The following is a 24,384-nucleotide window of genomic DNA, read 5'->3' as shown; positions in this document are numbered from 1 at the left end:
TTGCAAATTGATTAGACCCCAACAAACTAGATAAGCATTTTATGATCATAATAAGAGTTTCAGTTACTAGTCGACACTTATCACTTAATGCGCTTCACAAAACTTATCTGGCTGCAGTTTATTTCACACCTGCAATTTAGTTCCCACATCACATGCACTCCTCCACTTTGTCTATCGCGTTGCCAGTTAAATAGATTGACATTTAGCCGTTTTTTGTCTAGCAGCAGTCGGGCCGTGGACTCTACTGGCCATATCAGTACTCGTGTCCTGGCGTCAGTCGTTAGTCGCGTCTGCTTGGGCTACACTTGACACAGTGTTTGCACTTTAGCCTGATTTAATCTATTCGTTGCCGCTGGCTCAATGTCTGGGAGTTCGACTCCAAGACCGCGCATACAGTGACAGCAAACTGGGTTTGGCTTAAGGCGCGTTAAGTTTGGCGCGTGATAAATAACGGAAAGCAGTCAGGAAAAAAATAAAAAGGAGAAAGCAAATCTCTGCACACTTGAGTTGAAACTACTGCGAATAACTGATGCATTACATTTATAATAACAATGTCATAGAATTCTTGCAGCAAATCGATTTCGTTTATGACAGACAAATATCCAAGTTATGCGAAATTAATGCAAAGTGCCCTGGTTATATGGATGGATTGAGCCAGGTTCAATTGAGATTTGCTAGAAATTCTTTTTAATGCCAAATGCAAATCAGCGCTGAAATATTAAAGCAAATTAGCCAACAATTTACATATTTTTGTCATATGATATATTCATCATTTGTTCTCTCTACGGCCGTACAACTTTTTTTTTGAGTGCAAAACTTAGTCCGAATGCTATATGTATATAATAATTTACAAAATTTATGTAAAAACTTTTGCGTACGTTGTAGTAGTAGTCGCAGCAGCAGCAGTCGTACTTCAGTTAATTTGCCAAAGTTTTGCGGCTTGTTTGACGGTCAATTGTGTCATTTATGCCATTTACGGCGTTATTGCGATATCAAGTACAGGGCAGGCAAAAAACTGCACTCACTTGATGGCCAATAAGTCGCTTAATTGACTGTGCTAAGGAAAATTCTTATATCCCACATTTTTGGTTAGCGCCCCACGACCATTTGAATGCATTATTATCAGCATTGAAGCGTGGCTTTGGTCGTTATTTACGCCCAAACGTGCTTATCAGGCTTAATATGTAATATGTTCTGCTGGTCAGTTACTGATTGAGCTTAAGTGTGGTTGCTCACACACACACATACAGGAACGCAAACAATGGAGCATTCCGCCCAATCAGCTCTCCCCCACCCGGCTTGGTCTTTAGGCCTGCGTTTTTGTTTTCATTGTGCAAAGCGCCTCTTCTATGCGGATGTGTGTATCGCTCTGTGTGCGGCGCATGGCCTCTTGTTTTGGTTTATTGTTTTTGAAATGCACATAAAATGCGTTTTATGCTCTAGCCACAGCCCTCGACTCTCATATTTTATTGATAGCGGTTAGATAACTGAAATAAATAGCAGAATGAGAATAATTTTAACAGCATGTGCTCGCTATATTTATTTATAAGCTGATTGCCATTCCTTTTTACTGTGGGGATTCTGTTTAAATTGAAAACAACATTTTTAAACAATGAATTGGTTAAATTAAAATTTTCGCGCTGTACTAAAAGTTTCGCTTTGCAGCCCTGGGATGCTAACTCACGCGATATATCGATATATCGATAGAAATCTAGACATGATTCTTGTGAGCGGCGTAAATTCAAAATATATTTTGTAATTATATACAAATACTTCAAAATAAATAATAAAATGCAAATATTTTCTAAAGATAGTAAAATAACTACTGACTAATTGTTGTTGAGTATATGCCACAATTACGTTTATTTACAAGTCATAACAAAATGTACTAAGAACTACAAAGTTAACAACGCCTAACACTAACAATAAATAGTTAATAAATAGCTACATAATAATAAAAATTAATGTATATTAATTACAAACAAATGACTTTCAATGTGCACTCATTGTGGCAACACGAGACAGTTGCTGCCACTTAAACTTAAAGAGGTTTAACTAGTCTGGACTCCAATCTACATGTAAACAGCATTGGTATTAAGCTGTTCTTGTTCTGAATGCTGCTCTGGCAGCAGCACCGCCTCTTGCTCATGGTACTCTCCCACAGGTTTGTTTGTAGTTGTAGTTGTCTCTGTTGTCGCCGACTGAGCGCTATACTTGTTAGCCAAGGCCTTGAAAATACTTTTTGGACAGGCCTTGTAATAAGGAAAGCATTCACCAGGTGCCTGCTTACCCTCGCCTACACGCTGTGCACGCACATATTCTGGTATCAGCTCCGAAAATGGCGACTTGGTTACGCTGAAAAACAGAGAATTTGTTAAGAAGCCATAAGCATTTATTTTTACACTCACGTTAGGAACAGCTTGGTCAGTTCGCCAAACACGCCGAACTTCTCTAAGCTGCGCGAATGCATTTCACAAATGGTGCGTAGCAGACACGCCTTGCCGTCCATGCCAAAAGTGGATAGAAAGTCCTCCACGACTCCATAGAGCAGCACGCGTTCGCCGCCATGAAAAATGTGCTTAAAGTTAGCGGGCAACTCCGGAAATTGCAGCGTGTCCTGAATCTTGTAGGGTTTATCTGCTGCCGCGCTGGTCAAGTCACGCTTGCGTCTCTGCACATGCAAGTACCGTGCTACATACTCGCCCACCATCTGACCCGCACCATGACCAAAGGAACGAGCAAAGAAGGGTAAGTCACCCAGTGGATTTTGATTGTCCGTCAGTCCCAGCTTATCAAAGTCAACTAAAGTTGATACACATGTGAATATTTAATTGAATGATTATCGAAAGCTAGAGAGAGAGAGAGTTATTCGTAGCTACTCACTTGTGACGGGAAAACTGATGGTTAGATTTGAGAAGAAGCCTTCAGGCGGATGGCGCACCAATGGCATTGCAATTGTTGGCGTAAATGTTAGCGTTGTGCCTGGCGGCAGTGCCAGACGTCCATCGTCAGTTATCCAAACAAGACGTTTTTTACGTATATGCGGCGCATTGGCATCTCCAGACGTTTCGAAATCCGTCTGAGCTTGAGCCTCTCCATCCGTCAACTGCGCGGCCCAGTCGTCAGTCAGCGTCTCCGCAGCTGTTCGTAGCTGTTGGCTTAAGCAGATAAACAGCAAAAGTGGCAGGTGTATTCTCACACGCATGCTGCAAACAGAATAGTCTAATCATACGTAAGACTTGGACAACAAACTAGCGCTGATGAGTTATGAATTACAAATTACATTATTTAACAGTTGTATAACAGCAAAATTAAGCACGCCCCATTCGCCTGATGCCTATTCGACTAAGCCGGCCAGTCGACTAGCCTGGACCAACAGCAGCAGCTGCTCAAATGGCAACAGGTTTCTTAGCCGCGCATATTTTGCTTAGTTTTCGCGAAAGCTTCCACCAAATTGCATTCAAGCACCGTTAACATCAAATTCTGCGCGCAACTAGTTAAAATAAAATGCGAATTCAGTTCTTTATTTTTCACGCAGTGAAAGCACCTATATATATATATATTAATCATTCACACAAGCCAATTTCACCTATCGGCGCCTGCAAATTTCACGACGCACTTTTACATTGGCCCAAATCTGTCGATGATGCAACCAAATCAGCTAGTCAGGCAGCACGTTTGACAAGATTCCAAAATTCTAATGCACTTTCCCAGAGGCTACAGTTTAATGGCCAACTGGTTATGATATCTGGTTCAGACACGATGCAAACGTCGGCGTGGATTAAATGCTTGGCCGCTGCAAGGGTTCAAGCTTAGAAGTTTCACCAGCTATGTCAGGACTTTGAGCTATGCAAATAAGTCAACAAATAGGCAACTACATGATAACAACAACAAGTCTGGACAGGTGGGCGTGGCTTGTTTGCACTATGATTAGCTGTGAAGAAAACAGGTGAAGCATCTCTTGTTTGACGGCGAAAGATGCGCAAAAATTGCAACAAAATGATAGACGAAAAGAGCAGCAGCAATTGGGTCAGCGTTTAACGTAGCTGCAGCTGCTGGGCGCGTCTGTTGTCAAGTGATCCCTGTTGTTATGTCTATGAAAACAACAACAAAAACAATTATTGAATGAGCGTAAGTCTAGCTGTCTGCGATGTTTTGACACTGACATAGAGCCATTGGCCAAGTTGTGGAGCGGCTGTGAATTTCGTAAAGGATAGTTTTGATTTCTATAGCAAATTAGAGTAACGCCTTCAACAGACAAGCGACAAGCAACAACAATAAAGACAGCTACAGGCACGCAACGAATGTCTGTCAGATATGCGACAAGAGTGAAAAGACTTACAAGTTATGGCGAATCAGTGCAAGCTGAGCTTTAATTGGACTGAATGACATACATATATACTATAAGCAAGCTTCCTGCTTTAGCAGGCAATTGGAAACCAGTCAATAAAATGCAAGAATTTAAAACAGTACAGAATGAAACTGAAATTTGGGTTAACAGGTTGAGTGCAATGCTAAAAATAGTGCTTATTTGAATAACATCGTTTACGAATTGTTAATTCGTTGACCAAAGGGCCAGTTGAAGTTCGTGCCTTAAGTCTTTTGTTTTAAGCAGTTGCCGCTGGTCAGCGATTGCACCACACGCAGACGTATGGCACTGCATAATAAATTAGAAGCAGTTACCAATGGGAAAGGCAATTTGTTTACGGGAAAGGAAAGTGCAAGTGGTGTCCACTGTAATCACATATTTCGCCAACAATCAGTTCGTGATGCGCATGCATAAACCGCAAAAACAAAACAAAAATCAATCAAAACACACACACACAAACGTAAATTACTTTGCTATAATAGAAAGTCGTTGCCTGAAGTTCGCCTTACAATTTACTTGTTGACTATTGATTGCTTTGATTATGCACATTCTATGCCAGCTTACATAAGTTTGTTTTCTTATCAGCCAATCAAGGATCTCAGTGCTGTACTTCACTTCAATTGGCAACTCCTTAACCCAAATGCCAAGCACTTAGTTGCCACAAGAAGTACTACAGCTCATGAGCAGCGGCTTAAACTCACTTTTCAAGTCTGTGTTAAGGTTTGCTTCATGAAATTCTTGACACGTTTTTCACTTTTCCACGCACGTTTATCCTCGAGCTCGAAACCGTTGGCTACTTGCACGTTTTCAATTTTTAAGGCTAGCAAGCGACCGCGCGCGCAAACGTTTGAAATTCAACTGAAGCGGCCAATGTTTGCAGTCAACGATTAAAGCAGCGCCACGACAATTTAGACACCAAGACACAGACACACACACACACACACACACAGTCATATGGATACATAAAGAGCTGCATTGGCAGAAGCTACCCATAGCCAAAATATCAAACCAGTATGAAAGACTTGAAGACTTCTATGACTTGTGTGTGAGTGTCTGTGTGTGGTTTTCATTTCCTCTTGTCCAAAAGCAGGCAGACATTGACTTGGACTGGTACGGGGTCTTGAACACATTGCTAATCGTGCTTATGCTAGCTGTTAGGATTTGCCAGTGAGTCATAGTCCTCCATCAGGCATCGATTTGGGTCGATCTCCAGCCATGCGCCAACAACATGGTATGATCCACGACAACTAAGGTGGCAAATTAGTTTCACTCGTTATTTGTTTAACAACATACATCAGCAGTTAGCTGACTGACTGCCTGGATAAAATTCTTGGGTACGCAATTACACTTTCAAAGCGAAATGAATCCGACAGTGCGTACAAACCGAATTCAGATGCGGTTTTCCAATCCACTTGGCAATCATGTGCCTATCCAGTTCTTCAGTTGTCCAGCGGGTTCGCTGCTTTGCATTTGTTTTAAGAGAACATGCATAGAACATGTTTTTATGGCCTGATATGTGCGTGAGCCGTAACACACTGAAGATGGCCAGCATCCGCTGTGTTTTGAAAGTGAGTCTAGAAGTGTGAGCTTGAGGGTAAAACTGGGTCAAGGTTCTGCTTATGGAAATGCTATAAAAATTGCATTGGGGAAAACAGTGTGAAATGTTTTGTTAGGTAGTTAAGTTTTACAGCTCAATTAGCTTACAATGGGTTAACTAAATGGCGCCACCATTAAGTACGTGGTGAAAATTTATTTAGCTGCTTTTAAGCACATAAATCGTTATCAGAGAGTCCTATGTACGTGCTGGCCACTGGAACTAAGCAGCGCAACTTAATTGAAATTATTTCACACAGTCAATCGCTTTCCATTTGCAATTGCTTCATTTAAATAACTTGTGATACTGAAAGTCTTGCGCAATGGTAAAAAGCTTAAAAGCTCTGTCAGTTCAAACGTAAGCGCTCATAATTCAGTAGTGCGATTAACGTTTATTGAATAAATTGTTTAATACATTACATTGAAAATGAAATAAGATAAATTTGTTTTTAGACTTAATTTAAGAGCATTCAACGGTCAGCTCATTTTTCAACATATTTATGTATTTCTCGGCGCCCACATTATTCACTTCATTAAAGTAAGGCAACAGATTAAGGCGATCCAACCAGGCAGTTATTTTCGGATATGTTTCCGGATCGATATCCAGCACAGCTGGCAAAGAGGAAGCTGTAGCTCCACAACAGAAGTCAGCAATTGTAATATTTTCGCCAGTCAAATAGGAATTGTCACCGAGAAAAGCTTCTAGGTGCTTATAACCAGCATTGACATTGTCAATTTTTTCTTGCGGCACCACAGCTACGTTATGGTAGAAATAAGGTATGCTGATGTTTCTCAAAGACATGAACAATATGCTTGCATCAAAATACAAGCGTTGCTCCAGCTGAGCACGCTTAACCAGATCCTTGGGATACAGTTCATCTGACTTGCTATATTTGTCAACCAGATAGCAGCAAATGGCGTGGGAGTCCCAAATCAAGGCGCCATCGTCGTCTAGCAACGGTACTGTATGTTGTGGATTCTTTTCTAAGAACTCCTCACTCATATGTTCGCCGGCCAGCAAGTTAACATCCTTGTATTCAAAGGGCACCTCAAGGGCACGTAGGGTTAGCAGACAGGCACGCACAGGAGGACTAATGTCCATGCCATAGAGCACAATCTTCGACATGTTTACACAATAGGAACACAATTCAAATAAAAACTGAGTTCCACCAGTTCTGCCTTATTATTATGAACAAATAAAGAGCACGAAACTTTTGCGGCTTCATATAAGTGACTGCAACTGAGCTTTTTAAGCACACTTGACGTGGGATTCTATGTCATCAAGAAAAGCTATTGTTGTGAATTGATTAAATGAAATAAACAAACAGTTGATTTATTCATAGATATATACAATATACGAGCTACGCTATACGACATTTGAGACTCAACTGCAACCGCAATAATCAGGAATTGTATATACATAAATATAATATAAACATATATAATTTACATATGTATATTTCATTTCGCGGGCATCAATTGGTAAACAACTAATTAGTGATTACTTTTTTAAACATTTATTAAAGATTATAATATATATTAAAGATGAAGAAATTAATGCAATTTCCTGGTCTTCTTTTGCATTTATTATAACAGAAAAATTGAGTTTTTTTTAATACTTTTTTAATTTCAAACTTAGGCGCGTAATTTCTTTGTAGTGTTTCTAAGCACTGTACTTTAAGTGCTGGAAAACGTATCGAATTGCCGAACACCTGCCAACAACAAACAACAAGGAAAAGCGTATAATAACCATAAACAATTAGAAAAGAAAATAACTGCACAACGGTCCACACCATTAACACTGCAGAAGTTGCAGGGAAACTACGCCGGACAAAATGACAGCGCGCAATCCTCAAACTCTTATGGCACTGCCAGCAGAAGAAAATTTTGATTTTCTTTTTAAAATTGTGCTTGTGGGAGACTGCTGCACGGGGAAAACATCAATTCTGCAGCGCTTCAAAACGGGCAACTATGTGGAGAAGCACGGCAACACCATAGGCGTTGACTTTTCCATGAAAACCATTGAAATTGAGAGCAAACAAGTCAAGGTAGCTAACAATGTTGGGCCAAATCCCATTAATGTCGCAGTAATTAACAGTTTCTTTTGGGAGCAGCTCCAAATTTGGGATACTGCGGGTCAGGAAAGATTTAGGACAATAACACAAAGCTATTATCGTGCCAACAATGGTGTCATAATTGGTGAGTCGAGTTTTTACATTTTTAGTTGTGCTAGCTAACGCCCACGCATTTGTCATGCCTGGAACGTTATCGTCACCTCTGCGGGAAAATGTCATGGCGCGTTGTAAGTAGATAAGAAGGCGCACGCTTCTAAATGTTTACGGCTGTGATTTTCAGTCCAAACATTGGTCATAGCGACCTTATCAGCAGCAATTGCCACTTAAACTGTTTATTAACAAGATATTTTGTATGCGATTGCAGTTTATGACATCACAAAACGTTCAACGTTTGCCAACCTACAAAAGTGGATAGAGGAGGTGCGAAGGTACACGGCTTCCAATGTGCTTATCATTCTGATAGGCAACAAGTGTGACCTGGAGGCAGAGCGCGAGGTTGACTTTGAGGAAGCGCGGCAAATGTGTCAATATATACCTGAAATTCTATTTGTTATGGAAACATCTGCAAAGGAAAATACAAATGTGGAAGATGCATTTCGTTGTTTGGCCACGGAACTCAAGGTAATAGTAAGCTTTAGATTGTTATTTAAAATATAATTTGAGTGTCTCTTTCTAGCGACAACATGATGTTAGCAACGTGCAGGAACTGAATGAGCAAACAGTGCAATTGGGACAGGGCAAGCCTCTAAAAAGCTGTAGCAGCTCCTGCAATCTCACATAGAAACTTCCAGAGTATACATTCATTTATTTTATCTAACCCTTTTTTTTATCATTATTATTATTATTTTGTGATCAAACTTTTGTGTGGCTATATTGTATTTATTTATTGTTTTTAATCATAAAGTAGACTGTTAATTTCTTAGTTTACTTGTCAAGGCAAGTAACAACTTAATTTATTCACTTAACACATACGAAGACATATATTTATAAGTATTTTTGTTTAAATGGGTGGCTAGAGTACAAAAAACAATCTCACACATGATCAACAACAACAACCATGCAATGAATTAACAATGTCAATTACAATGCATATGTTTATCAGTTCGTAACAATAAGAACACGTCCAAATTCTGTATGTATGACTTAAAGATTTTTGAAATAAACATGTTTATTATGTAAATTTATTGGAAGTTTGCATTTAATTGGCTGCTTAGATCTTAATATTAGCATAGTTTAGTACACGTATTTTAAATTTAATCAGGGCGACAGGCAACTGTTGTAAACAAAGGCAAAAGTTTTTAACTAAAGCATTGTAAAAATTGGCATGGCTTCCCATTTGCAACAATCGTACATATTTTCAAACATTTCAAACATCCCCTTTCAATTGTTTTGTATAGTTACGTCTGTCTTTACATTTATATAAAATTGATTTATTTGTCTAAATTAACTCTTTAACTATAAGCTAGCGCCGTCCGATTGTGTCTGTCATTTATTCTTAATGCGTTGCACAATCCATTCGAGTCCCTGATACAAGCCGTCGCCCGTGAGCGCACAGCACGCCTGTATGTGCCACTGGTGTTTCTTGATGGACGTTAGGTCCAGCTGCCTTGAGATCTCAGCTGCTGACATAGAGCCTTTCAGGTCCTGCTTGTTTGCGTACACCAGTAGGCTGGCCTTGCTTAGATCCTCGTGCTGTAGCATCCGGTAAAGCTCCTCTCGCGTCACAGCCAATCTTTCCCGATCCGTCGAGTCAATTACCATAATTACCAGTTCTGTGTTTGTATAATAGGTACTCCATGCCGCTCGCAGGCTCTGCTGACCACCCAGATCCCATACCAAAAAATGTATATTTCGCCAGACGACTTCCTCAACGTTGGAGCCTATTGTGGGGCTGGTGTGGACGACTTCGTTCATCAGAAACTGATAAAGTATAGTTGTTTTGCCCGCATTATCCAGTCCAACCATAACCAGTTTGTGCTCTTCATTGCCAAACATTCGCCATAGCCGCGACAGTAGCAGCCCCATTTGTAGTTAAAGTTGTTTTCGCGGGCGGGAGTGTAAAGCGAATGTTTTTGTTGTTAATTGATGACAAAACCCAAAACGCACTCACGGTATCACAATCTATGAGCATAAGTGTTTATATGTGTATGTGTGTGTACTTTTTGTGAGCGTGTGAGTGTCTGTGCGTAAGCGTGTGGGTCGTTGTCGATGCCTTGCCTTTGTTGTTGCCTGAGCGGAAGGCCAACAGTAAATTATGCACTCAGACTCACTCTCACTCTCAGATAGCAGGTGCTCGCTTGGCCACGACGCGTCTAAATATGTTGACGTTGATATTGTTTGTCAGTTTATTCGCGGACCCAGACACTTGTTGTTATTGTTGTGTTTGCACAAAGATTTAGGCAGGCTTTGCTTTAGTTTGTCGAAACAAAAAAAATTGCCCAAGATTTCAGCTAGCGATGAGAGTACACTATCGATTGGGAGTATTCGATGACATTCGCAACTGGTGGGAAAGATATGCGACATCTGTTATAAGCAACGCTGCGCCTGCCGATAACTTACATAATTTTGAAATTTAACGATTTTATAAAGTTTGTCATTCAAACTAGCCGTTGGAAAAACATGTTCAATCTAGTTTGTTATTGCTAACAGGATAAATTTACAGTTCTTTGACATTTCAGTTTAAATGTTGCTTTAAAATGAGTCTTAAAATGTTTATCACATGCTCCAAGCGTTTGCAGGAACCCGCGGCAGATCCGGATTTAGATGTGTTTGTCGACAAAGTAGAAGACAAATGTGGGAAATATTTGAGAAGCAAGCAGCCATGTAGGGCACGATTTCAAAATATTGACAAGTATGCGAAATGCGAGATTATAATGATGGACGAGTCAACGCCCTCACCCAATCTTGACCATATTTTGGAAGAAGCTATTGATCAGTTATTAGGAAATATACATTTTTGAAGCAACTACAAATTTAATATAAGTATTCGTATTTGTAAAAAAATAAGTATAGGCCTAGCCAAAATAATAATACGTGTTTCAATTAATTACAATTACAAAATAACAATTCGAGTTTTGAATTATTACAATTTCAATAATCGATGAAGAATAATTATGTACATGCTATAAATTTACTTTTGCCTTTTAGGTTTCTTGCGAACATGTCGTTGTATCTGCTTAGAAGACGGAGCCAGCTCATAACGGAATATAATGCAACGTCTGTCAAAGAAACACTTGAGATCTTTGGGATCGTAGCGGTGACCCATCTTTTTGAAGTACAAATAAATCTCTTGCAAATCTATTGGCTCGAACATAAGTATACTTTCATGAAGGCTTGCGTTAGCGCTAAGTAGATTATGCCAAGCTACATGCAGTGGCAACAAAGGCTGCGCTGTCTTCTTGGTTACATTTGTCTGCAGCACATAGTACTCAAAATCATCGCACAGAGCTAGCGGCACTGTCTGTGAGAAACGAAGCAGCTCATCTCCACTAGGATCACTAAATTTAAAGCTCGTTTGTTTCTCAGGATCGGTAGGTGTTAGGCAATCATCGCTGCTCATGCGAAGTAGCTGAGCGTGAGGTTTTCTATTTACGGGTGTTGATTTGGAACGTACTAATGGCAACTGCTTAGCCTGGGGCTCGTCTGCTGGTAGTACTATTGGATGCGTTTGGTTATAAATGAATTCTAAAATCTTAACTGCCTGTTTGCGTTTCAGTGGCTTGATGCCATAATTATACAATTGCTTCATAAGCTCCGATTCATTAAGATTAATAAAATTCGGCTTTGGCGTCTCACAGATGCGCACTTCATACACTTTGCCGTCGACTTCCAATTCCTCACTTGATGCGATTGATTTAAATGGACTAACGGAAGGTGCAGATGACTCAGGCAATGTATCCATATTGATCTCACCAACAAGGAGACGCTCCAGACCACTTGGCAGAGTATTCGTTGCTGTAGAAATTGTAACATCCTTTGTGCTTTTAAAAACCAAAAGATCGAATTCATCGGTCCCATCATCAAAGCAGATAGGCTTATCATTTTTTGTGGTTGAGATGCCATTTAAAAGTTCATTGAATTTGTGACTGGAATAACGCTTAAGTGGTGCTTCTGTGGGCGTGTCCAAGAATGATGCATCAGACCAATCAATCTGAACTTGCGATACTTCCGCTCTGTCAGGGCTATGTGTCTGGGTGGGCGAAAAGTGTTGTGAAAGCGCTGCATCTAAAATACCAAATTCTGCGCGTTCTTTGCTAAGAGCGCTCTTGTTGGGCGAGCGTGAATTGCATGATTTATTGGAAGCTGTGGGTGAGGCAGCCAGAAACTCCTCCAAGTCTTCAGATGTTTTGAAGTAAGGCACAGATCTAACATGTGTTATTTGAGAACTATGATCGCTTTCGGTGTCACTGCTGTCGACCCATGGCTTTATCTTGTCCTTAAATGTATTGTTAGCTTTCCATATGGAGTAATTGATTTCATCATCGGAGAGCAGCACTCCATCATTTTCCCCATCATCAGCGTCACTATCTTCGGTCAAATCAATGCTAGCATCTGAATGACTAAACGGTGAAACAAATGCTGTGCCAGATTTATCCAAAAATGAACTGCTTTTGCGGCTCAATGGGCTCTTGAAACTATTATCCAGTTTTAATTTCTGTTTCGGAGATTGTGTGAAGCTACGAGTGCGTTGAAATTCTGCTTTTGTAATATCTTGTTGTGTGAAACTAAATGAGTTATCTTTAGAGCTATTCGGTGCGGCGACGGAAAGCATGTGGAGTGTAGAAAATCCCATGGAATGCTCGGAGCTCGTTATGCTTAAATTGAAGGAGTTCTTGCGAAGTGTCTGGCTATTTAAGGTTAAATTAAAAAGATCATCATCTACTTTATCTTCCGTATACTTTGCATATAGTTCATCAGAAATGACGCAGTCTTCAGTCCTTGACGATGTGGACTCCAAGTCGAGGTAGTTTTCATGAATGGGACTAGGTGGAAAAATGTCCTGTGGCCAAATTGTACTATGTGATGGTGGGCCTAATATAGTTTCAATCTTTTTTTGTTCTTCTGTCAGATCTATAAAGCTGTCAGCTTGCTCCGCTGAAGGCTCTACAACAGTCTTCACTAAAACAAATAAAGTTGGTCAACATTATATAAAAAAATTTTGAATTACGTCATGCATTACCTTCATCACTGGAGTACACCTCATATGTGTTTATGCTATTATTGGTAATGTCCTTATAAACTTGCAACGATATGTTTTTCATATCTATAGCATCACTGACTAGCGTAGGTGGTTCGTTCTCTTGCTCATCATCCGAATCGGCAAATAGATCAGGTGAAGGTTGGGGGGGGGGGGGGGGGGGGGGGGGGGGCGTTCCTTGCTATCATCCGAATCGGCAAATAGATCAGGTGAAATGCTACGCATTGTCTGTGTTGGCAAAGTTACCTTCGATGATGTACTGGGCTGGTCGAAATCCTCTTTGAAATTACTCTCACTGTCCACCATCCTGGCGCGCTTATCGGGTGGCTGCGACGAAATGCTGCCACTTGATACAACTTCAACTTCATTGCACAACAATTTGCTGTCCTCTTCTATCATATTATTAATTACAAGATTTTCCAACTCATCTAGTTCCGCTCGCTCGGAAACCTTGCCAAAGTATGCTTCTAGTTCTACGTAGACTTTTGCCAGTTGTTTTTCGTATCGCAAACTTTGTCTGTTGTGTCTTTCAGGCGATGAATCGCGTCCTTGAATGCTAGCCCAGTTCTTTAGCAACTGATTGGCTGGCGAATAACATATTTCAAATAATTTCTCTACATAATACGCACTTAAATTGGATATGGCGCCTTCGCTTGGCTCGTGGGTTATGCGACTATCAGCGCTCGACGCAAGCCGTTGCAGCCGTGAACTGTAGAGTTCATGCTGTGGTATAACGTCCCCTTTGGAAGGCAACATTGTAGTCACTTGCTGAGCCATTATTGCAGCCACCTTGCTGTCTATCTTTTTCTGCTGTATATCCGGATTGCGCAGTGTAAGTGGCGTAAATTTGTTTGCCCATTTGCAACGCTTGCCACGCTTAGCTGCAGGTAACGTAGCTAACGTAAGTACATTGTATTCTAGAATTCAGAAATTATTGAAATTTTAATTGAATATTTTTTTATGATATTAAAAACTCACCTTCCTTGGCCGCTGTACGAAAACCATACTTTTGTAGCTTTTGGCGTATATTCTCACTGCTCTGCTCAGTATTATTAAGCAGGTCAACAACGTCTTTAGAGTCGTCTGTTTCAAACAGCCTTAGCTTACCAAGTCTTTCAGCTTCCGATTTGGATAGCATCAGGGCCATCTCAATGTCATCTGGATTAAAGTTGTCTGCAATGCAGTGCTGGGCTGTGACCTCGGCAAACAGCTGCTCGTTACGCAGAAAATCACTTATGGGCGGTTGTTTTTTACTGTGTCCACGCAAACCGGCACGACCACGACGAGCTGGCGCGCTAGCTTTTAATTTTGGTGCTTTCTTAGGCTGTTTCACAGCAGGTGCTTCACGTGCTTTTTTGGTTATAGGCTCAGCAAAGGGATCAGTGTCCAGCGATGGCAGTGCATTTTCTCTTTCCTCACAAGCTGCTTCTTCGACTTTGTCAGGTGGAGTGGCGAAATACTCGGACAGCGTCATTGTCGCTTTAGTTGCTTTATTGCTACGCGTCGAGCTTAAATGAGCAAGAAAACCAGAATATGTAGCACAACATTTTATTGGTAAACAACTAACAAATCAATTACGAGATATTTGGCTGCACCCTTACCGCAGCTTTGTTGAACCCGTTTCTTGTTGGAGTTTCTTTAAATTTGTTTTGCGTGTCTGTCTATCCATCTTGTTATTTAACGTCTCTGCATTTCTTGACTCTCCTCAATAGCCTCGCGTATGAACTGTCCACGGCGCGGCGCTGTAAAATCAAACAAGCCTTTACGATCTTTTTCAGCTTCAGTGGGCTGCGAAAATTGCTTGTGAAGTTTTTCGTTAGCAATGCGTTGCATGGGCGTCAAGCTGGCAATTAATCATTAAATGTTATAATTTCATTACCATGTGAACACAAGTACAAACCTCCAAATTCCAAATAGTACCGTTCCAGCGGCAATGAAGGCGTAGGCAAAGCGATTCCGATAGAAATAGGATGGCGTGCCTTGTGTGCGTCTGGGTTTGCGCTTACTAGTATCAATTGAATCCATTACCAAGCCACGAGCGACAACCTGTGTGTCCGTGATTGATTATATAATTAAATGCATTTATAAACAATCGCAAGCACCTTAATATCTTGTAATTTCCATCCAGAGGCAGCCAGGGATGAACAGCTAAACAACTGGTTGGTTACAGTTACAGCTTGAAATTAAAATGCAAAGAATGCTAATATTAAGCTTTGGTAATGACGTAGGAACTAATCATATTAACAATCAGATTTTATATTTTCCCCAAAACCATGCAGTGCAATGAATAAAATTGTGGAAGATACATAAACTTGTTCTGACTGCAGCAATGGTTTTAGTTACAAGTAACAGGTAATTAGCACTAGATGTGAAACACTAGGTGGCGCTATAGCGAGAAATCGAATGTGTATTGTAGTCAATTCGATATACAAACTATCGATTGTTGATTATCCATCTCTAATTAGCGTTTAATTAACATAGAAGAGAAAATAAAAATCGAGTTTAGTTTAAATTGTACATTAATAAAGTGCGGGTGCAATAACTGCGCCTGTTCCAATTAAAAACGAAGTGTGTTTTATAATCATATTAATTGGCAACGGTAAGTGGACTGTGAAATAGTCTGATAAGCAACATAGACGCTCTAAGCAAAAACTAGTAGACAAAGACTGCGTAGTACAATAAACAAAAACGAATGAGATAACTATAGAAATGAGAAGACAAAGCGAAAGAGTTAAACACAAACACATGCATGAGTGGCATATAATGTTGGCGACCTCTACATCAAAACAACGCAAATAACAGTGTTGAGATCGGAAACTTTGTGTGCCGCCCTCGCATGTCTATATGTCAGTGGAACCAGATACAGCGAAATGTTTTTTACTCTCTTTTTTTGCAGAAAAAGCAAAACACGACAACAAATTCGATATCAAATACATATTTATCATAATACGCCCTTACTGCGGGTCACAGACGGCCAAACTAAAAGCAATCAGTGCAATTTTATACAGCGTGCAACTTAGTCATGGCTCAGGAAGACGAGCAGCGTATTGTGGACAATGATGAGCTGGCGACGACACAGGAAACCAATGGCGGACGCCAGGATAATGAGCTAGCTTTACCAGAGGGTGGCTGCTGCATGCCCACTCGGTTGAGTCATCGCCTAATGGCTTTGGTCTTCATGTGCCTGCTTGGCTTTGGCTCATATTTCTGTTATGACAATCCGGGTGCGCTGCAGGACAACTTTAAAAGGGACATGGATCTCAGTTTGACGCAGTTCACGCTCATTTATTCTATCTACTCATGGCCAAATGTAGTGCTCTGCTTCCTGGGTGGCTTTCTGGTGGATCGACTGTTTGGCATACGACTTGGCACAATCATCTATATGCTGATATTGCTGGTGGGACAACTTATCTTTGCCACTGGCGGCCTAATTAACGCATTCTGGCTGATGATTCTGGGACGTTTTATCTTTGGTATTGGCGCGGAATCGTTGGCTGTGGCTCAAAACAGTTATGCAGTGCTCTGGTTTAAGGGCAAGGAGCTTAATATGGTGTTTGGCCTGCAATTGTCCGTAGCACGGTTCGGCAGTACGGTCAACTTCTGGGTGATGCCAGGCATATACAAATACGTGAGCAACTTCTATCAAGGACATCAGGCGTTGGGTGTAGTACTACTCTTTGCCACACTCACCTGTGTCATGTCTCTGATGTGTGCATTGATTCTGGGCTGGATGGACAAGCGGGCAGAGCGCATTTTACAGCGCAATAACAATCCCAGTGGCGAAATCCCGAAGCTAACTGATATATTTACATTCAAGCCACCTTTCTGGATGGTGTCTGTAATTTGCGTGGCGTATTATGTGGCCATCTTTCCGTTTATTGCGCTCGGACAAAAGTTCTTCATGGATCGTTTCCACTACACTGATGTGGAGGCAAATAAGGTAGATGCGTTGGTGTATCTTATAGCCGCAGTCTCTTCGCCTTTGTTTGGCTTTCTGATTGACAAAGTCGGACGTAATGTCACCTGGGTCTTCACGGCAACGATTTCCACAATTGGCGCACATGCACTGCTCACATTCACCGAACTTAATCCATATGTTGGCATGACTATTATGGGACTCTCGTACTCCATGCTTGCCGCGAGCTTGTGGCCACTTGTGGCGCTCATCATTCCCGAATATCAGCTGGGCACTGCCTACGGCTTTTGTCAGTCCGTACAGAATTTGGGACTAGCTGTTATCACCATTGTTGCAGGCATTATTGCTGATCAAACCAAGAGTGACCACACATGGGTGCAGCTCTTTTTCATGAGTTGGCTGACCATAGCGCTGATAGCTACATGCGTGATTTGGGCCTACGACAAGAAGCATCGTGGAAATCTCAACATGTCGCCACGCCAGCGTGCGAGCTATGTTAATGCCGATACCTACCAGCATTTCGAATAAACAGGAATATAAAGCAGGCCGGACAATACTTACAGCGGCAGCAACGCCCGCAGTTTTGATACGCAATCTGAAATGCGGGCTCATCCCTCGAAAGATATTATAGAATTTTTATGATCTATGCCTGGATATTGTGATCTGCGCAATTGTATGTCGTCAAATTGTATTTACTAAAGGAATTGTTTGTCAAATGAATATATGGTTACCTACATTTACATATATATGTACATATATACACAATACATATATATATTTAATTTTACGCTATGTATTTTTAGAACAATTTATTATTACTAAAGTTACTGCATGTTTTTATGTGTAAATGTTTTACAAATTGAAAATTCTATCAATCAACTATCTAGGCAAAACGTTAAACAATAAAGAGTTATAAATCATTAATATTCCATACTACAATTTTAAACTATGTATATTTACAATTCACTGCTCAGTGCTCAGCCGGTATATCAGCTTGGGTCCAAGTATTTGCTCAGCTAACCCAATTCCCTAGAAATGTAATCACATCAAATGTTTATCAAACTGACCACGTCTGCTTTATTTCAAAACATTTTAATGTCGGTTCGTCGCTCCAACACCTCAATGCACTGTTTGCTGTCCAAGCTGAGCACGCGTAGCTCATGCAGTGGCTTCGTTTTCTCCTCTACTGACTGCCCACTACTCAGTGTTTCCAGCAGCAACAGTGCCGTGCTCCGCGCCGCAGTCAACAATTTGCTAGCGTCATGTATTCTGTATGTAAATGCGAAAGATTTTGATTAAATAAGCGTAAACGTTACAGTTATGACACTATGACTCACCGCTTGAAAAGCAGCTCGGGACGGCGAGTGTATTGTCCGAAAAGCGCAAACAACAGCGTCATATCATAGTTGAATTGAGCGGCACCAGCTGGTGAAAACTTTGTGTTTAATATCATGCTCTCTAGCATAAAGTCATCAATTTGTTGGGCCATTAATCGCAGCGTTTGCTCAAAGAGATTAGTGGAGAGCTCACTCTCTAAATTGTGTAGCAGCGTGACAAGTACTTGAAACATTTCCCCGCCACTGGGTGAGAGTATAAACGGCTCCTTGCTATTCTGTTCGGGCATGCTGGGCCAGGCATCATGTCGATAGCTCATTGACTTGGCTTTCATCTCATTAACCGCTTTGTTGGACAGGTTTTTCATTAGCTGACGTGCCCAATGCTCTAACTCGGCGACAGCATGCTCAAACACCGAATTAATCTCGGAAGCATTCGGACCTGCCAATGCAGCATGCAGATGCAAATAGTGCACATTCTCGCCCCATTCGCGCAACACCATAATCAAATAGTTAATAGCATTGAGTATGGGTAAACTGGCAACAGCGCCGCTGCTATGCAGCTGCACCAGTCGTCGCCGAAAGCTGTCAATTAGCTCTAGTTGTAGGCTTAAGAATTGCAGCTGGTGTCCTGGTTGTATGAGTGCGTAGTAACGATCTTTTATTGCCTCCAACAAGCGCATAAATTGATCCGCACACTTGGGTATCTTCAAATCATCCTCGTATGTATTGGGATCAATGAGCTGGAAAGGTGTCTCCGCCTGCAGTATATCATCCATTTTTTCCGCACAAACTGTGAGTAACATGAACTTATTAATTACACAAGTTTTTATATTTTATGCATGTTCAGCTTACACTGCTCCTCCAGCGCAATCCATCGAAGCAAATACATAGGCTGTGTAAGCACAGAAATGGCGCTGGGAAAACTGGCTGGATAGCCAAATGTGTCACGCAGCTCTGTTTCAAAGGCCAAAGTCTCATCCAAAAGATGCGCAAACAAGTGCTCATCCTGTGCTATTTGCTCTATGTCAACAGCAAGCTTCTCAATGATTAATTGCACTAAGCCACGCATAAATTCCAGCTATAATAAATTAGAAATATATAATTTATACATAGTTATATATAGTATAAAAGGTTGGCTCACCCGCAGATTGTAGTCAAGCTTGCCCGCATTCATAGCGGCAGGTTGAAATGTGTTGCCCACAAAGAAATGCGTCTCCTTGCCCCAATTCAGAATTTGTGTGTAGAACCATTCAGGCTTGTCTAATCGATTTGTTTGGCGTGTGCCTGTAAAATGGAACGTAAAACGCTGGCGATAAGGCGCCAGCAACAGCTGCACCACTTGACTTATAGGCGGGCAGACAATGCTAGGAGTGATGCTTTGCAGAGGGGCATGCTCTTCCGCTGGTGATTTAATTAAAAACATATACTCAGCAAGCAGTTGCGCCTTGGCAGTGTCACGACTGGGAGAATAGTTCAACGGCTGCTGCTCCAAGTGCGCCCATCGTAGGCTCTTGAGTACAGCTTCAAACTCGCTGGACAGCCGCTGCATAAGTCGTCGGTGCCAATAGATGGCAGTGGCTTCGGCGTAGGATTTTAGTGATTGCGCATTGACTGCCTGAAGACGTCCGACTACGCTATGTTCACAGTCATTGCCCTCGTAGAGCGTTAGGTAGATGTTAACCAGTTTTGCCTCGTCCTTGCCATTAATAGTGTTGGTCAAGGCAGCGCTGATTTCTTGTATGTCCTGTACCAGACGCAGATATTGAGTTACCCTTTGAAAATGCCGCACTTTCTGTAGATCCTCAGCAACACCATCCAGCGCTGGCTGACACTCCTTGAGCTTTAACTTAAGCTGCGCAGAGAATTGAGCGAGTTTCTCGAGTTCAAAGTCAATACTCTCGCACACCTGCTCTTGAAACTGAAACGCCGATCTATATCGACACTCTCTTTGCGGATCAGCGTTCTCATAATTAAGCTGCAATATTTAATTTTATTAATATTTACAGTTATTCAATGTATCGAGAACTCACTGTTTGTTGTAATGATTTCAACCGCTCCTTGTAGTGGCTTACAAGCTCCGTAGACTGATGTAGCCTGCTGGCATCTTTGCCAAGCTCTTTGTTTAGACGTGACACCACACGGGTTTCAATTTCACTCAACGTTGCATGCATTTTATCATTTAAATTTTAATTTTAAAGAAAAAACACGACCACGTACAAAAATAAATATTGTTGATGCAGTCACTCTCAAAGCAGGGCTGCATACACGTTCAAAATAGTCAAAATGAACCAGCACCAATGAACTTTTAGTTCTTAGCATCCCTAGGGCTACATACACATTGTTATCGAGTCCATATTCAAAACCAGCCGCCAGCAGGTGTGCAGTTGTAGCAAGCGTCGCGTTCATTTACTTTTTTTTGTGAAAAAAATTAAGTGATAATGTTTACGCCCAGGCAAAAAGGCTATGGCGAATCACCACACACGCCGATCAGTTTCAGCCGTGAGCTGCGTCAGGTATTGCAGGAGCGAAATTTATTGACGGCCAAGTCACGCAAGAAAGGTAATTTGTGGGCGGGGCTTAAAAGGAACGCGTCTTTTTATCAAAGGCTTCTCTTTAATTTTTCTGCAGTATGTTCAATGCTGGACAGCAATTCAAGCAGCCCTATTGGGTCGCCAAACCCGGAAGCGGGAAAAAGAATTGGATTTCGATTGCAAGCTGTACAGGAGATTATAACTTCGGAGAAGTCCTATCTGGAGCAGCTGGAGCTGCTCATGAATTATTTTGTTCGGCCGCTAAAGGAACAAGCTATTATTGATGCCTCAAATCACACGGCGCTGTTTGGTCAGATTGAGATGATACATAATCTAAACGGAGAGTTTCTGCGCGAGCTGGAGGCGAATATGGAAAACGTTGCACAGGCTTTTCTGAAGATGGCACCATTCTTCAAACTATACTCGGTCTATGCTTTTGACTATCGTGGTGCCATGCTTATACTGCAAGAACTAACAAATAAGAATCCGGTGTTTCGCAAATTTCTGGAAGATACGGAGAGCCGACCGGAGATACAACGAAAGCTAAATTCGTTGATGATTGTGCCTATACAGCGAGTGCCACGGTACAAGCTACTTTTGGAGCAGGTATTACTCTACACTAGCCCAGCGGATCAGGACTATAAACTGCTCAAGGGTAAGAATCGATATTAGTTTAATTTACGTGATCACTACAAGTCTTAAATTGCAGAATCTGTCAAAGAGATTGAAGCAACTGCATCGCACATCAACTCCTGCGTGGAGGAGCAGGAAATCACACAATACTTGATACATATTCAAAATTCGCTCGTCAATCGCACACCCAATATTGTCAAACCCTCGCGTCGTGTCATAAAAGAGGGTATGTTATCCAAGATCACGCACAAAGGGAATGAAATAAAGCGCTACTGTGTGCTCATGTCGGACATATTTATGTACTGCAAGGTACTCAAGGAACGTGCTCCTAACTCTCAAGTGGAAAACTCCTTAGAATGCTGCTGCATCTTTCCGCTGAAGAAATGCAAGGTCTACGAGTATGGCGCGTACCTGGGTGGGATTCATACGCGATGCCATCGATTTACATGTGCAGTGTCGAAAGACATTACGCAAAGACTCCAGCAAGCGTACGCCTATACGCAAAAAGGATATGAAAAAATTCGGCGCTGACTACGTGCTGAGTCCCAACAAACGCAAATGTGTAAGTGAACTTTAAGAATTTCGTTTGGATTTGTATTTATTTGAATGTTTACAGGAGTTCGAGACTGTTTTTCGTAATAAGAATCGATCCATAGAGTCTGACGAGGAGGCGGATGAGTTAGCAAATAGTGATTGCTTTCCGCGTAAGCGCAAAATACCAAGTGCAAGAACTGCTCAGACAAGTAACAAACCGTTGACGGTAATTGTGAAGCGTCCAGCACCACCCCCTCCCACACCACCAACAGTGCAGCTGCGTCGTCAGGGTACAGCTGAGCAGCCATCTACTTGCAAAGAGAATCGCATATCCAAACTATATAAGATGATTTCTACCGACAAGGTAACCAATGTGCGAGGCATACTTAAGCGCACCAAGCCCACCAGCACAGTCAGCTCGGCTGATGCTGATCCCACTTACGGTTTTGCTAGTCGCTACTCTGATTCAAAATCCTATTTTCGCGCACACAATGTGGACAACACCATACCCACAGCCATTAAGCGTGAGGATCTGTTTGATGCAGAGTTGGGCGATGGTAATTTTCGCGATGTGCTCTTTCCGTTGAGATTGAGTGGTGGTAGTCAGAAGAGTGGCGGTTGGACGACGCCGGGCCAGACATTAAAAACTTGCCAAGATGCGCTGTTGTCGCCGCCACAGAAAAAGCGTGTCAAGTTTGATGATACTCTGGATGCAATGCGTAACAATGCTTCCGATCAGAAGCCTTTTGCATTTCCAAGCAGCGAGATCAACAAACCGACATCATTACGTGAGCGCATTTATGACTTTTTTGCTAATCTTTTTTAGACTTTAAAATTACATATCACATTATTACATATTTACAAACATTTTCATATCATTATTGAACAATAAAAGCATTTCCAACAGTTAAGTCTGTCTCAGTTCACAAAGCTTGCTCATAAAACTTTCCACATTATGTTCATCTATGTCCTCCTGCCAGTTGCCTCGCTTTTTGAAATGAGAACCAATGATAACAGCTTGCGTTTCCTTGTAATAGGAAGCTATATTATCCTTTGTTACACCTGAGCCTATAATAAGTGGCACCTTCAGTTTTCCAGATAGCTCTGCCACATCATTGGGATTCGCTGCCTGGCCTGTAGCCGTGCCCGTGATTATAATGCCGTCAGTTAAAAAGAACTCTGCTGCATGTGATGTTTCCAACAGACTGACGTCTGAGGTTATCGCATGTGAGCTGTGCTTCTTCTTTAGATCTGTAAAGATCAGCACATCTTGTGCATCGATAAGCCTACGATAACGCAGCAGCTCGCCGGCGCAGGCGTCCGTATAGCCCTCGTCCGCCACATGTCCAAACACAAAGCCCTCGGCTCGTATAAATTGCAGTTGACTGGCTTTGGCTACAGCCAACGCTTGCTTGTTGCCACAGGCTAACAGTTGCACACCACACGGTGTTTGCTTGGGCAGTATGGAACGGACTGACTGCGCCAAGCGTGTCATGCAGGCCACAATCTCGGGACCCAAGTGACTCTCCTGCACATATGGTATGTCATGCATATTCTCTATAAGCACGGCGTCCTAGGAATGCAGAGATTGCAAGTCAATGTCAAAATTTGTATGTAAATATGGCTTAACTTACCAGCTGCTGGCGCTTGTACAGCTCAGCCTCGTATTTGGCCTTCTCTATAGTCTGCTGCCAGTTGCCGGCATAGCCTGGCGTGCCTTCATATTATTGTTGTTTTTATTTATTATTTCATGTTTATATTTTCTATATGCGCTTGGTCGACGGCTCACCTGGCAGTGCATCCACGTGTATCATGCCAATAACTTTGCATTTTTGTTGACCAAATATCTGCAAAAATCGCTGCATGCCAAAAAAATCAAAATAAATAAGCTTGCTTGCTTGTTAAAGAGCAACACGTGCGCGAGCGAGATGGCGTTATAGCTTAGAGATGGCCTTACTGTTTAGAGATGTGTAACAGTGGTCACGAAAACTATTCGAAACTCAAAAGCGGCTTCGAAACTTATTCTTGATTGTTAATAATTAATTAAGCAGGAGCAGACATTTTCAAATACAGTATTTAGAATAAATTTTGTATGGTAAATCATAAGCAATATTTTAATTTCTGCCATTAAGCTTTTGCAAATTATTCCAAGAATATTTTTCCATTTTGAATAGCTGTTTACCTTATTGCCCGCATAAC

General features: G+C 41.5%; 10 protein-coding genes across 11 annotated transcripts; 3 read left to right on the top strand and 7 right to left on the bottom strand.

Annotated features, from left to right (window-relative positions):
* Positions 1 to 2,008: 2,008 nt before the first annotated feature.
* Positions 2,009 to 3,205, bottom strand: LOC108598176. The gene is made up of 3 exons (XM_017984792.2): positions 2,884 to 3,205; positions 2,409 to 2,802; positions 2,009 to 2,355 (listed from the first exon to the last, which is right to left on the bottom strand). The coding sequence occupies exons 1-3, from the start codon at positions 3,203 to 3,205 to the stop codon at positions 2,073 to 2,075; spliced, it is 999 nt and encodes a 332-aa protein (XP_017840281.1). The 3' UTR covers positions 2,009 to 2,072.
* A 3,198-nt stretch (positions 3,206 to 6,403) lies between these two features.
* On the bottom strand, positions 6,404 to 7,179 carry LOC108598953 (glutathione S-transferase 1). Its single transcript, XM_017985724.2, has one exon. The coding sequence runs from the start codon at positions 7,086 to 7,088 to the stop codon at positions 6,423 to 6,425; it is 666 nt and encodes a 221-aa protein (XP_017841213.2). The 5' UTR covers positions 7,089 to 7,179; the 3' UTR covers positions 6,404 to 6,422.
* Positions 7,180 to 7,659: 480 nt separating this feature from the next.
* Positions 7,660 to 8,900, top strand: LOC108600402 (ras-related protein Rab-43). Its single transcript, XM_017987954.2, has 4 exons — positions 7,660 to 8,010; positions 8,077 to 8,161; positions 8,402 to 8,658; positions 8,714 to 8,900. The coding sequence occupies exons 1-4, from the start codon at positions 7,798 to 7,800 to the stop codon at positions 8,816 to 8,818; spliced, it is 660 nt and encodes a 219-aa protein (XP_017843443.1). The 5' UTR covers positions 7,660 to 7,797; the 3' UTR covers positions 8,819 to 8,900.
* A 313-nt stretch (positions 8,901 to 9,213) lies between these two features.
* On the bottom strand, positions 9,214 to 10,663 carry LOC108600403 (ADP-ribosylation factor-like protein 5A). The gene has a single exon (XM_017987955.2). It carries the CDS (start codon positions 10,060 to 10,062, stop codon positions 9,523 to 9,525), a length of 540 nt encoding a protein of 179 aa, XP_017843444.1. The 5' UTR covers positions 10,063 to 10,663; the 3' UTR covers positions 9,214 to 9,522.
* A 448-nt stretch (positions 10,664 to 11,111) lies between these two features.
* Positions 11,112 to 14,921, bottom strand: LOC108600401 (structure-specific endonuclease subunit SLX4). The gene is made up of 5 exons (XM_033293703.1): positions 14,836 to 14,921; positions 14,213 to 14,742; positions 13,415 to 14,151; positions 13,217 to 13,361; positions 11,112 to 13,155 (listed from the first exon to the last, which is right to left on the bottom strand). Exons 1-5 carry the CDS (start codon positions 14,901 to 14,903, stop codon positions 11,168 to 11,170), a joined length of 3,468 nt encoding a protein of 1,155 aa, XP_033149594.1. The 5' UTR covers positions 14,904 to 14,921; the 3' UTR covers positions 11,112 to 11,167.
* LOC108600405 lies at positions 14,767 to 15,461 on the bottom strand. Of its 2 annotated transcripts, XM_017987956.2 has the most exons (3): positions 15,337 to 15,461; positions 15,135 to 15,280; positions 14,767 to 15,077 (listed from the first exon to the last, which is right to left on the bottom strand). In XM_017987956.2, exons 2-3 carry the CDS (start codon positions 15,257 to 15,259, stop codon positions 14,912 to 14,914), a joined length of 291 nt encoding a protein of 96 aa, XP_017843445.1. In that variant the 5' UTR covers positions 15,260 to 15,280; positions 15,337 to 15,461; the 3' UTR covers positions 14,767 to 14,911. The 2 variants fall into 2 exon arrangements, with proteins under 2 accessions (XP_017843445.1, XP_017843446.1); XM_017987957.2 differs by lacking the exon at positions 15,337 to 15,461 and having other exon boundaries at positions 15,135 to 15,319.
* Positions 15,462 to 15,731: 270 nt separating this feature from the next.
* LOC108600717 (major facilitator superfamily domain-containing protein 1) lies at positions 15,732 to 18,076 on the top strand. The gene is made up of 2 exons (XM_017988453.2): positions 15,732 to 15,833; positions 16,131 to 18,076. The coding sequence occupies exon 2, from the start codon at positions 16,257 to 16,259 to the stop codon at positions 17,676 to 17,678; it is 1,422 nt and encodes a 473-aa protein (XP_017843942.1). The 5' UTR covers positions 15,732 to 15,833; positions 16,131 to 16,256; the 3' UTR covers positions 17,679 to 18,076.
* A 104-nt stretch (positions 18,077 to 18,180) lies between these two features.
* LOC108600715 (RINT1-like protein) lies at positions 18,181 to 20,685 on the bottom strand. The gene is made up of 5 exons (XM_017988452.2): positions 20,518 to 20,685; positions 19,629 to 20,462; positions 19,340 to 19,565; positions 18,488 to 19,277; positions 18,181 to 18,419 (listed from the first exon to the last, which is right to left on the bottom strand). Exons 1-5 carry the CDS (start codon positions 20,656 to 20,658, stop codon positions 18,233 to 18,235), a joined length of 2,178 nt encoding a protein of 725 aa, XP_017843941.2. The 5' UTR covers positions 20,659 to 20,685; the 3' UTR covers positions 18,181 to 18,232.
* A 181-nt stretch (positions 20,686 to 20,866) lies between these two features.
* On the top strand, positions 20,867 to 23,082 carry LOC108598447. The gene is given in 5 exon segments (XM_017985085.2): positions 20,867 to 21,046; positions 21,116 to 21,673; positions 21,728 to 22,049; positions 22,051 to 22,213; positions 22,268 to 23,082. Coding segments are annotated over 5 exon segments (1,908 nt in total). The 5' UTR covers positions 20,867 to 20,925; the 3' UTR covers positions 23,012 to 23,082.
* On the bottom strand, positions 23,037 to 24,091 carry LOC108598448 (uncharacterized protein F13E9.13, mitochondrial). Its single transcript, XM_017985087.1, has 3 exons — positions 23,975 to 24,091; positions 23,820 to 23,902; positions 23,037 to 23,758 (listed from the first exon to the last, which is right to left on the bottom strand). The coding sequence occupies exons 1-3, from the start codon at positions 24,048 to 24,050 to the stop codon at positions 23,093 to 23,095; spliced, it is 825 nt and encodes a 274-aa protein (XP_017840576.1). The 5' UTR covers positions 24,051 to 24,091; the 3' UTR covers positions 23,037 to 23,092.
* Between the last annotated feature and the right edge of the window lie 293 nt (positions 24,092 to 24,384).

This window comes from Drosophila busckii, chromosome 3L (assembly GCF_011750605.1).
Source record: "Drosophila busckii strain San Diego stock center, stock number 13000-0081.31 chromosome 3L, ASM1175060v1, whole genome shotgun sequence".
NCBI classification, from domain to species: Eukaryota; Metazoa; Arthropoda; class Insecta; order Diptera; family Drosophilidae; genus Drosophila; species Drosophila busckii.
The sequence above is the reverse complement of the archived record's forward strand: the minus strand, read 5'-3'. Positions and strand labels throughout refer to the sequence as shown.